This window comes from Haliotis rufescens, unplaced genomic scaffold, assembly GCF_023055435.1.
Source record: "Haliotis rufescens isolate VD_foot unplaced genomic scaffold, xgHalRufe1.0.p SCAF_1, whole genome shotgun sequence".
In the NCBI taxonomy this organism is placed as follows: domain Eukaryota; kingdom Metazoa; phylum Mollusca; class Gastropoda; order Lepetellida; family Haliotidae; genus Haliotis; species Haliotis rufescens.
In genome coordinates, this window is record NW_025963779.1 from 5,866,813 (window position 1) to 5,879,854 (window position 13,042).

The 13,042-nt window shown below is 36.9% G+C and overlaps 2 protein-coding genes across 3 annotated transcripts in view; one reads left to right on the forward strand and one right to left on the reverse strand.

Moving 5' to 3' along the window:
- Window positions 1-5,188, reverse strand: part of LOC124150085 — a 50,172-nt gene extending 44,984 nt beyond the window's left edge. For both annotated transcript variants that reach the window (XM_046521994.2, XM_046521993.2), the window contains exon 1: window positions 5,048-5,188. The gene's annotated coding sequence lies outside the window, so the exon portion shown is untranslated. The remainder of the gene's footprint in view (window positions 1-5,047) is intronic.
- A 665-nt stretch (window positions 5,189-5,853) lies between these two features.
- The window catches only part of LOC124150084 (putative molluscan insulin-related peptide(s) receptor), a 42,611-nt gene continuing 35,422 nt past the window's right edge, over window positions 5,854-13,042 (forward strand). The window contains exons 1-2 of the mRNA XM_046521991.2: window positions 5,854-6,537; window positions 8,120-8,638. Of these exons, the coding sequence (XP_046377947.2) occupies window positions 6,390-6,537; window positions 8,120-8,638 (667 nt within the window). The 5' untranslated portion in view covers window positions 5,854-6,389. The remainder of the gene's footprint in view (window positions 6,538-8,119; window positions 8,639-13,042) is intronic.

The window sequence follows — 13,042 nt, forward strand, 5'->3', positions numbered from 1 at the left end:
TAAACCTATAAATAGTTGTAACGCTTGAACATTGCTTAAAGAGGTTGTACATATTTAAATGTTGATATCTCATATAAAAAAATAAGTTACTCGTGGTCGTTGTTTATCGTACAATAACACACTGCAGGGAGAATAAACAATGACGGGCGCATCGCTATTTTATTGTTATTATTATTATTATTATTTTTATTATTATTATTATTTTTATATACCACCATGGACAACACGTGCAGGTTGCTGTTATATTTTACGGATTCCATGCAGCCCTTCATGGTTTATTCTCCCTGTGGTGTGGTATTGCACGACCACGATCGTTTATTTCTTATATGAGATATCAACATTTAAATATGTACCTCTTTAAGGATGTAAATAAAATGTACAAGCTTTAAAAATATTTACCCGTATTTAAATAATGACTCCCTGTGTATAATCCGACAGCGGCAATGTCGAACAAGTCCATTTTATGAACAGGGGTATTTCCCGGATATTCTCACAATTTTCACGTCTGTACCTTTTCTCCCAAAACCGATTGTCATTACTCTCACACTGTTGGGTACATTCATTCGGCCCAGCGACATCTATGGGGAACAACTCGTACACACTTCCCTCTCAAAAAAAAATGTCGTCCAATTTATGACGTCATCAAGTTGCGAGCGCATGTTCGAATCTCTAGAATGAAATAATTCACGCTTCGTTCATCATTGTTATTTGCGATTTATCGCGTAGCTATCTTATATTTACTCATATATATAATACATAGTAACCTATATGTACTCCCACGTGGATTCCGTGATGCATAACAGCAACCTGCATATCTTGCCCATGGTGGTAAGATAGACATGCGATAACTCGCTGCGCCCTTTAAATGGTTTATTCTCCCTGCAGTGTTTTATTGTACGATAACCAACTACCCACTCGTCGTTTATTTCTCAGATAGACAGTCAAACATGTATGGTGTAGTGAACTGAGCCACAAGTTCCAAATTGGACACATAAATTATCATGCACCTTCATCCAAGCGTATCATGCCTAAAACGGTTCAGTGTCTCATACGGTGTTACTATTATGGGTAGTTGTGCAGAGTTGCGTCCCTTGGTTATGCCTGAACCTCTTATCGAGGTTTCCCGATTCACCGAGGTCTTTGCACCACTTGATATGACTCGGCACCACTTGATATGACTCGGTACTTGCGACCATCTGTCGAAACATACATTTTCCTTACGGCTGGTATCGGCCGTGTCCTAGACATTTATCAAAACGAGATCAATGTCACATGTTGATATTTCCAAAAGATGGAGTGAGTGAATATGGTTTTAGCAATATTCCAGCAATATCACGACGGGGAACACCAGAAATGGGCTTCACACATTGTACCCATGTGGGGAATCAAACCCGGGCTTTCGGTGTGACGAGCGAACACTTTAACCACTAGCCTACCCACCGCCCGATACATGGAAGTTCGGGGTATATATGAAACTATAGAAGGGTGATGCTTATATGTTTCCGGGCATATATCAACTGAGGATCAAAAGTAACTACACCTCACAGTGGATTATATAATATCTTAAGTTAACGATATTATATAGGCCCAATGGACTGTACTTACACTGAATCAGCACTCAAAGAATACTTCTACATGGATTCATTGGTTTTAATTTAATTTGATTTAAAACTTTTTAAAATAGAAAGAATTGCTAAATACGCAACTTGTGTAGGTATCTTAGACAGCTTCTCTTTTAAAATGAACATATTTACTGTTTTCGGCACAAATTTACATTTCAAACATGGTATGTGTCGTGTGGTTGCAAATTCATTTCTTTCCTATATTGCTGAGTGCGGCGTAAAACAACAAACCAACCAACCAACAAACTTTCCCCAGTCTTCATTGGACCAATTTGTTTTTACATAAAATACTTTGCCACAGATTATTTTTTACAAACTGTTGAAGGTTGGGCGTGGTTAAATAGACATGATAAAAAAATATCAACAGTTTATTCAATTTTGAATTACATAAAAAAACACTCTTTTTTTTGCCCCTCAGTTTATGCCGGATATCTGACCCGAGATCCCTCAAGGCCTGTTGGTGTAAACGTATTCTCATCACTTGACATTCATCGGTCTGGTATAACCCTGCAAAACATATTTTTTACATGTATTTGAAAAATAAATAATTTATTATCCAATTGTTGTCTGGACTATGTTCCTTTGTGGACCAATAAATCACTCGGTCTTGCCTGTTATAAATCTTCCTTCATATGTCATATTAGACATATTTCCCCAACTGGGACTGCTAGGGACTGGTTGGGACTGGTTGGGACTATTAATATGTTGTTTAGGGGACCTTGTAGAAATACATTGTGGTGAAATAAACTCTGATGCAAATTGTTCCAAGTCAACCCTTATTTTGCCTGGACTATTTGCCAAAGTTTGTTTGTTTGTTTGTTGTTTAATGCCGCATTCAGCAAAATAACTGCTATATGACGGCGGTCTGTAAATAATTGAGACTGGACAAAAAAATCCAGTGATTGACCTCATGAGCATGGATCCACGCAATTGGGATCGATGACATGCATCAACCAAGTCAGCGGGCCTGACAACCCGATCCCATTAGTCGTCACTTACGACAAGCATAGTCGTCTTTTACGGCAAGCATGGGTTGCTGAAGACCTATTCTACCCCGGATCTTCACAGGGGGACAAGCATGGGTTGCTGAAGACCTATTCTACCCCGGATCTTCACGGGTCTATCAGCCAAAGCGAAGAAACAGGAACAGATTGATCCTTTCAATGCAGAGGTATGCATAAAGATAGCGCAGCATATATATAGAACTCTGGGGACCAATTCTAATCCGGAATATCCACTCTCAGCGGAATCAGGGGTGTACGGATATAATAAAATATATAACAAAAGTATTCATTCATATGTGTGTGAGTGAGTGAGGGAGCATTGTTTTACGCCGCGTTTAGCAATATACCAGCAATATCACGGCGGGGGACACGTGAAATGGGCTTCACACATTGATACGGGTCTACGGCGTGAGGAGCGAACACTTTAACCACCGCACCGCAGTACATTCATTTGTAGATGTGTACGTACAATAACGGACCCATAGGCACCGGTGGTTTCCGGGAGGATGCGAATGTAACTTAGTCTATACAGAAGAATGTATTGGATATCAATGGTTTGGGTGGGAGTAACTTACTCAATATTCGTGCGTATTCTTAAGATTCAGATTTTATTTATGCTGAAAAGTTACAAATTTACTCATTTTAATCGTACTTGAATTTTAGTAATAGGGTGAGCGGTCACTGCGTCTATTTTTTCAAGTACAGTACAGTACGGTTATAACGAACTCAAAGGGACTACTAATTTTAGTTCGTTATAACCGTAGTTCGTTATAAGCACATATACAGCATAACTACAGCAAATAGTCGGGACCAAAAAAGTAAGTTCGTTATATCCGTAAGTTCGTTATAAGCGTGTTCGTTATAACCGTATTTTACTGTACACGACTTCCTCTACTGTGTCGGGTTTATTAAACAAAGATAACGATGTGAAATATTTCTCAATCTTATCGATAATTTCCATAGGAAGATAATGGTGGCAACATCCAAATATTAATAAAGTATACGTCATTGACCGCATTTAAGATATAAATATATGTTTCTGGAGATATATTGTCTGTAATATATTTATGTGTGGTCCATTTAGATTTCTTCTGTTGTAACATTACAAGTATAATTTGTTGATTTATTCTATCAGTGTTGACTGAACAAGCGCCGTCAGTGGATATGTTTATCATGTTTATACATATGTTTTCCCGGATGGAACTGAGACCCGTTTCACTGAAAATAACAAATTAGATCGAATTTTGATTAAAATGTACCCGGCAGTGGTCATTGTAAGGTAATGAGTAAACAGTCAAGGACAGTTTTGGACCTTTGCCAGTTAGAAGCTATTTACAGAAACATATATAGTTTTGTTTTGGGGGGATATATACTGACATACAATGAAAACGCATAATCATGTTTTCAAGCATCAGACATGGTGTGTTTTTGGTGCTCAAGTCCACCTGGTAACACATGGAATGAGAATCGAACCCGAACGACAACAGTTTTGCTTTTGATTACATCATGCTTGAACACACAGAACAACTTTATTTGATTTCAGTGGCTTTTTTGCCAAATATTACAAAAAATGAATATACGTTTACAAAGTGTTTCAGTATACTACGGAATTGCCTTCCAAATTCTCAATAAATCATATAATTTAGCGTACTTTTTCGGAGTGAAGCTAACTATTTCAGAAGTTTCCGGACTCCGGTGTCTTTCCCTTCGTGTGGAAAGACCCATGGGAAACAGTGCGAGGTCTGTACATGGAACCATGGTGTATTATCATACATGTATCTGAGGGCCGACATCTACCCTTACAAAACGTGAAATATATATTCCAAGAGAAACAGAGAAGTTAAATCAAAAGAGTAGCATTACTAAATGGAAGTCAGAATGTTAAGTTATATATTCATCAAGTCATGTTTAAGAATTATTTTTTAGAGTATATATCAAAAATTAAAACGAACTGGAAAAGAACATTAAGTTTAGTATTTTAATCACTGCTAGTTCATCAGTTGATAGCTTTAAAAATACTCAAAAAACATCTTTCGGTATTGGAAAACAATTATGTTATCATCTAAAAATCATAGTAAAAGTAATCATAAGAATATCCTAAATAAGGAATCAATTTGACAAATGGTTTGGTGTTTTCTTATAATGTGGTTAAAGTTATGTAATTCATAACCACCTTATATGAAATTAATTCCTGCAACAAAATTAATGTTAAAAAGAACTATGTTATAATGCAAAATAATGTTTTCAGTTTGTGACTTTTGTACACTCTTTCATTTGTTTAAGTACCACAATCCGTTACAATATAGGACAATGATGCTTGTTAAAGTATGAATAACTCGAAATTATTACTATCACACTTATTAACAATATTTAAAAGAAACATAAATACTTTGCAAATTGTCAAAACATTAGAGATTTTACCTTTAAATGTTCATTGTTTTCAAAAAACAAGATTTGAATAGGACGCCGGGCGACAGAGCTAAGTCATTCACACGAGGAGCAGCGGTAGACATTACATGACGTGTGGCCTTGATAGCCGACAACTGGGCTCGTGGAACCGAATCGGTTGCTAGCTCCGTCTATGAAATATACTACTTTCTTTTATACGTGTTATCCTTTTACACAAAGTGTGTCGGTCTATCAACAGAAATTACTATGAAAATCAGTGTGTTTTAATTAGAACATAAATTGTTAATTTTCTTATTTCCGTAATCTGCAAGGTGTTGAAATATATCTTAAGTGCTGCTTGCAACCAATGGCAGTAATCATATGCAGGTGCGTGCGACTCGTGTTATGGACAGCAGGTGCCCGCTTAATTTCGTCACATAAAAGAACTGGTCGATATTCTGAAAGTAACGAAACTGTGATATACTTGAACGTAACCCGATTTTGCTACAATGTTAACAATGACTTTTCCTCTCCAGTAAACGTTGTTAATAAACCCGTTATCCAAAACAAAGTTTTTAACAATATCTGTGTTTTCTCGACAATGTTTTGCTCTTATACAATGAAAACTCTTTGTACACAAATTGTATGTATTGTTTTAGTTGTATTCACATAATACACACTGAGGATTACAGGCTGTTATTAACGGGTTGACGATGTGACTTAATGCATTCCTTTTAGCATAGCCAGGGAACGTCAATCGAGAAACAAGTTGGAAGAAAAGCCGAGGTCTATAGTATGGTGTTAGGGAAATAGTATTGAATACCAGCCAATCAGCGCGAGAGGTTGTTTACGTCTGTTTTTCCGCTGCACTGAGTCCATCTTTACGAGTGTGACCTTTTTAGAGAATCTGTTTCCTGATCCTCATCTTTAAGTGGCATCTACACTTACCAGAAGATTGTTTAAAGTGTATATTTTCTAATCAGGAAGTAATTGGACCCGTACGTGTGTTACTCCCAACATACTGGCTAACATTTTGGAGCCTGTCGTGTTCACTTCATAACAGAAGTTCAAGGCTGTGTGATTATTTTTGTTCCCTCAGTGTGTTGTTGACACTACAATTTGCAAGCAGTTTGGATTTTTGATCGTCGACTAGAGGGTTATTACGTGGACAAGATACAGTAATGAACATCGGAGATTCTACTGGCTGGTCAAGTTGACGTGTGAAAAATGCACTGGGAATGGTTTCTGCATGTATGCCGAACAACGCATTTGGCCATTCATTGATAAACCCCGCCATGGCGAAGTAAATTCCTCCAACGCTTGGCTTTGCTCTGTCTTCATATTATTGTTTTGACGAATAACTGATCGACTCGGTATGACCTTCCAAAAGAAAAACGTCTTTTGTCTTTGCACACTGAACATTTGTTTGATTCTGTTCATAGTGTCTGAAGTCGTAGGGAGTAAAACCCAATCGACAAACTCACTCACTAAAGGCGTGGGGGAGACAGCGGAGAAGGACGGAGGTAAGTGTTCTTGTCAGGTCACGGTGACCCAAAGATGATATTTACCTATTAGGAAAAGGCCTAAATATTTGTTCTGAACTAAGTTCAGATTGTATTTTATTTTACAATAATACTGATGTATAATAGACTAATGTAAGCACTTAAACAGCAAATAAATTATTATTATTATTTTTTTCATGTTTGCTATTGCTAGTAATATAAGTCATTGTCAACATAGACCTAGATATTAAATGTATGCATGCATGTAAGTTGCAACTATTTTGGTACCTAAGTGCAATAACATGTTACCAGTAACTGTCTTTGCTGGTACGAAAAAAGGGTTTTAAAATCTTGAAACATATTCATAATGTTTTTATTATGCATTTCTAAGCATTTTCCTCAAAATCAGAGGAAAAGTAATCATGTTCTGAAAAAGAAGCATTTCTCTAAACAAATCCAGAACAATTATTATTTGTCTTTCTTGACTGACATTACTTATGTCAAGTGGGATTATGGTCAGGGCCATTTGTCAATAACAATTTGATATGATAATCAGAAGTCATTGAGATACCACTTCATTATATCAGTTACAAATTACCCACATTACGATGATGTTGCAGCTTCACACATTATGCACACAAATGCCAATGTTTGGGCATGGACTGAAAATGTGCACTAGACAATGTGGTATAATCTCCCTTTAAAAATGTATTGAATAACAAATGTCTTTACACTTTATTTGTTAATACTGTGAAGATCATTTACCTGTTCTCTCAACATACCAATCACAACTAGAATATAACTGATAATAGGGTTTCAGAAAGTTTCTTTTTCTTCAACATTGACTGGTTAGTATCAAAATGCCCTGAAGATATTTTTCAATTTTGGTGATGGTACAGATGAAATGTCCTATCCAAATTTGCTAAAATCATGGAAATGTCCTTGTGACGTTTGTCTGTAGCAAAATCTCTGTTCAGATACTGCATCATGCATTGACTGACAGTAATGTTTTTGTGACAACCTAAAACTCATGAACATGATCAAGTCCATTACATTTGTGTACCTGAAATGAACACTGACCTTTGGGAGGTAAAATGTTAAATGGACCAGAGGCAGTTGAGGTCATAGCCCTTCTAATAGCTGAGTTTTACAGAAAGCACAACTTTTGTTCTGTCCATACCTGTTCAAGGGTATATCAAGATAGCTCAGAGGCTGATATTCGTCCCAAAGGCTGCAGAAAGTATATGGCTTTGTAGATGTGACTTGTCGTTCTCCGATAACAGGCTTATATTGTTAGTATTACATACATTAAATTGAATACAATGGGTTTTTTTAAATACTGTATAAAAATACCTTTAAAATCAAGAAAATAATAACTTAAAAATCTGTACAAACAAGGAATCTAGGGTAAAAGTATGAAATTAAAAAAAAAGTAAATAATTTCTGAACAACACAAACATAGTTAAATACGATGTGTTAACTTAATTGCATATTTCTTCTCTTCCATGAACAGTTTAAAGTTCAATTATTTTCATATGTTGCTGCACCCCATAATATTCCAACATGTTTGAAGTTGTAATTAATTTTATTCTTCTGTTTTCAGTGTGTGCCTCAATCGATGTTCGGAACAAAGTGAAAAATTTAGAATTACTGGAAAACTGCACAGTAATTGAAGGCCAGTTGCACATTCTTCTGATTGACCAAGCCACCCACCTAGATTATGAAAAATACAGCTTCCCAAAACTTGTGGAAATTACGGATCATTTATTGTTGTATAGAGTTTATGGATTGCGTACCTTGCGGACTCTTTTTCCCAACCTGGCTGTGATTAGGGGACAGAATCTCTTCAACAATTATGCTTTGATTGCTTATGAAATGCAAGATTTAGAAACTCTAGGTTTGATTGGCTTGACAACCATCATGCGTGGAGCAGTGCGATTGCAAAAAAATACAAAATTGTGTTATATCGATACAATTGATTGGTCAAGAATTGCCACCTCAGTGGATGTACAATATCACTACTTTGAGGAGAACAAAGATGAACAGGAGTGTGTTAATGTGTGTCCTGAAGGGTGCCATGAAAACAGGTGCTGGACATCAGAATTTTGTCAGAAAAATCTAAGTAAGTGTTTTTCTTTAATCTTGTTATTGTATTATTTATGAAGATATATTATTTCCATTTGCCAATCTCATTATAATCGGACACAATACCTATCTGCATCTGATGATAAGCACTGCCTCCATTATGGGTAAAGGTAGTTCGGCTTGTTTTTTAAGATGCAGAATTCAGATGTGCAGGGTTGAATTCTTCGCTCACTTGTACTGATGATTTAGAACCTTTCAAGCTGGTTCAGTGGTTGGCTGATCAGGAAGTTCACCTAGCATGACCTCTTCTTGGGGTGCAGGGGCGGTCCGGTAGCCTAGTGGTTAAAACGTTCGCTCGTCACGCCATAGACCCGGGTTCGATTCCCGACATGGGTACAATGTGTGAAACCCATTTCTAGTTGTCCCCCATCGTGATATTGCTGGAATATTGCTAAAAGCGGCGTAAAACCATACTCACTCATTCTTCTTGGGGTGCCCTCAGATGTTCACGCATTGGAGTAAAAGATCTGATTTTAATGAGATTGTTCATTTGCCGAGGAAACAGGAATTGTTGGACCAGGTTCACTTTTCAACCAGCACCAGAGCAAGGCCAGTGTTCTTAGATACCTGCTTGAACTAATCTTATAAGTGTACCTAGGCTGCAGAAACAAGGAGAGCTGGTGTTTTCTTGCATTGTCCAATGTCTGTCGCGAGTCCACAGGACTGTCTTGGTTTGTGACGTGCCCAAAAATCAATTATATTCTCCAGCCCAAACAAAGTTTTGCAGGGAATATACAAACAGGCGACATCCATTTTCTCTGTGCATCACTTTTCGTTAATATTTCTTTGTGAAACTTTATTATTATATACACGTCAGGCATGCTCTAAATAGGTGCATTGTGCAATTAAGAAATGTGTTTTGTTTTTATTTTCTGCGTTGTCCAGACAAGTGGGACTTCAGTTGAAATGAAGGCAGGTTAGTTTCAGTAGCGTTATCAGGGTCCATCGGTCAACATTACTGTCGTTACTAAACATATTAAACATGTTTAAAGTCAGTGTAGTGTTGGGCCATTCAATATTCAAACAAGCTGTAAATGTTGTAAGTATTAGTTTGTTGATATGCTCATAAATATTCATTGCTGTTAGCATGACTTTGGTTAGTCCATAACTAAACAAGCATTGGCAAAAATATTTGTTAAAAACTTTATTCATTTGTCATTGTTCAACATTTCTAATTGTATACTTCATGGAGAAAGAAGCTGTACTACAATTTAGCGATCAGTAGGTATAAAGAACTAAACTAGACCTCTGTTCGTGTGTTGATAATCTAAAGCCACAACAAGTGCAATGGTAAAGCATAAAAATCAGGAACTATGTCATTTTATGTTACTTGTTGTGCCATATTTGTGGCATTGAAAGATCTGCAGCTTTATTGGAGGTATTGCACAGCATGTCCAAAACTTTGTGAGCCATATTTGCATACATTTGACACATGGCTTGTCAGTTTGATGTAGTCAAAATCTGTTGGTTATGAACTTTTTTGGTATGCATGGTTTTAGTTGTGATAAGAGCCAGGGTTCGAGTGAGGGCAAGACACAGCAACTTGCATTACTCATTCCCCCGTCAAGTTTATTCAAGTGATGAGGCAGCATGCCTGTGTTACAGGTATTATGCATCTGATATGTGTAACTGACAATACTGTTCTGGAGCACCTAAAGTACTGATCAAGCTATTATAACTATAAGTACTTAAGTAATACACAAAAATATGGAATATGCTTGTAAAATGTGCATTCTTAGGTCAGAATAAATTCTACCATGACATTGATAAATGCTTCATTCTGATTAGTTAAGAAGAGGTTTTCTTTTTGCTACAGAAACAGGGTTAGAAACTGGCACTAGTCCTATAGTCCTTGCCAAACTGCCCAATGGTAAACAGTCGCAGACGTAACGTGTACACGCGAGACGGGTGCAGTCAGCAGTACTCAGTGAAGCGCTTGATACTAATTAATTCAATCACCGTGGCTGTGCTGTCACCCGCGACCTCCGCGAAAGTAATTAAAGCACTATGTAAAATCCACTGCCGAGAGGGACCACAATCCACCCAAGGTCGTGATTTCGAACAGTTAAAACATGTCAACATGTTATTCTGGACTGGATACACTTGAAAGTCTACACGTCGAAGCTAGCTACCAGTTATCGCCATTTTTTTCATGTTATTTCTGACATATTCCATGTATACACAGACCTTGTGATACCGCGGCATTCATCGTATCGCGGCATTTGTGATTTCCGGTCGCTCACGCAGGACACACCTTTTAGCGGGTGTCTGTTAATGAAAATCAGTAACCAAAGGTATCATAAGGACTAGTAGAAAATTGCCATTTTTAAGGGTTTTGCTCTATGTTATCATTATAAGGACTAGTGGACGAAAACTGTTAGTTTCTAACCCTGCAGAAACCTCTTTTTAAGTTATTAAGCCTTTTCACACAAAAAAATGTGTGTATGAATGCATCAATAGCCTAAAAAGATAGCTGCTGATCACCAAAATGAACTGTATACTGTATTGATATTTCCTGTATTAGAAGCTGGGTCTATAATACAAGCCAGTCTCTAATACACACCAGCTCTCTTGCAAAATGAATAGACAGCAGAGTGCCTAAGAGAGGAAATATGGTACGCTTGATAGCAGATATTTTTTTGCAATGATATGCCATTCTAGGCCGTAACCGTGACTGCTTTTATGATGAGATTACAAAACTTGACGAAGGCATATCTTTTGAATGCAAATGATAGCGTTTTTGAAACTGTTGGGGACATGTTTGGTGGCGAATAGGTAATTTCCTCATTCAACAAAATGATAATGAAATTAAAATATTACATTATGAATATTTAGAGGTTGGGGGGTATCTGTGTGTGGATTTTGAAAGTCCATCAGCAGGGATTTATCCTGAAATTTTTTACTTATTAGAGAAAATCTCCCCTGGTCCAAAAGCAATGGGATTTTTGGCGTGTGATTATGCTAATTTTCAGAGATATTTTGTTTTCACAAATTGGAAACTGTGACTCGAATAATGTTGCAATTAATGTTACAAGATTCTATGGACATATCCTTTGATATCCCATTTTCGAACATTAATTATTCCACTGCGCAGATTTAGAAACATTAGTAGTATTAACAAAACATTACATTAGTACTTATATTTCTGTTGATTGTCTACTTTAGGAGGAATTACACTAATATTTATGTATTTGTACTCATTGTCGACTTTACGGGGAATTATTTGTGACAACAGTTATAGATCGTAAAGGAGGCATGTTTACAACCATCAGCTGTTCATTTCGTTGGCATGCAGGAGACAACAATCAGCAGTTATCAAATTTCGACAATGTTTGTTTAGATCGTAACTTATATATTCAAAATGATGAAATAAAATAGCGACAGTTACATTACTTACATTCCAGTGCTTTCATCATGTCTTTTTCGCTGTCTTATTTCCGTCTGTGGTGTGTACCGTATCAGAGACCGGGTCGCTGACTGTATCTAATTAAATCTTATCAATATGGACTTTTCATTCAATTAATTAGAAGTGACAGTTCAGTATATGACAACTATTGCTCCATGTTCAGCCTTTTGTTTAATTAGCAACAATTAAGTCATTTATTTCACGCAGAAGGCAGCGTGTTGGCCATGTGCAGCAGCCAGAAATGTCACCAGAAGTTGAAAACACTGTTGACATTCATGATGTTTATGAATTACATTTGAATTATTAAGTCACAGTTTTCAAGTTAAATGGACAACTCTGGAAGCAAACGAATCGTAGTATATTCTAAAAAATCTAAATCCAACTTGCTGTTTGCCCACCAGAAATAGTTCAAAATTCGTAATTCACGCTCGGTGACAGTTGTTGCACAGGGGTATGTTCATGAAACTCATCGGAATAGGAATATTGATATAGGAATCGGTTCTGCACAGTTATTACCGTGTAAGTTTTTTATTGACAGGTACAGTAGATAATTTTGTTCCAGCAATACAACATTTTCGAGTTTTGTAGGTGAAAATGGGAGTGTCAATGGAGATAAAACTATTGAAAAATGTACACGATTTTGAATCGTGCTGATTGAATGTTGATGCGACATCTACGACAACTATGCGAGAATATCGCGGAATCACGGCCTAAGTCAACCCCTGCATCAGTAAACACAAAAACTCACAAACAAATGTCCTGACATCACAACAGCTTATCAAATTGGATGAAATTCATTTCAGAACATGCACAATTAAGCAAAACATACACAAGCCACTGTGTCGGGGCCACAACTGTCAAATTTCTTTCACATGCTGGCGTCGAATGCAGTGAAATCTTGACACTGACAGGTCAAAAAATTTATCCAAATCTGCGTGTCACAAAAATGCTGGCTTGTCTGCAATTTGCAAATGG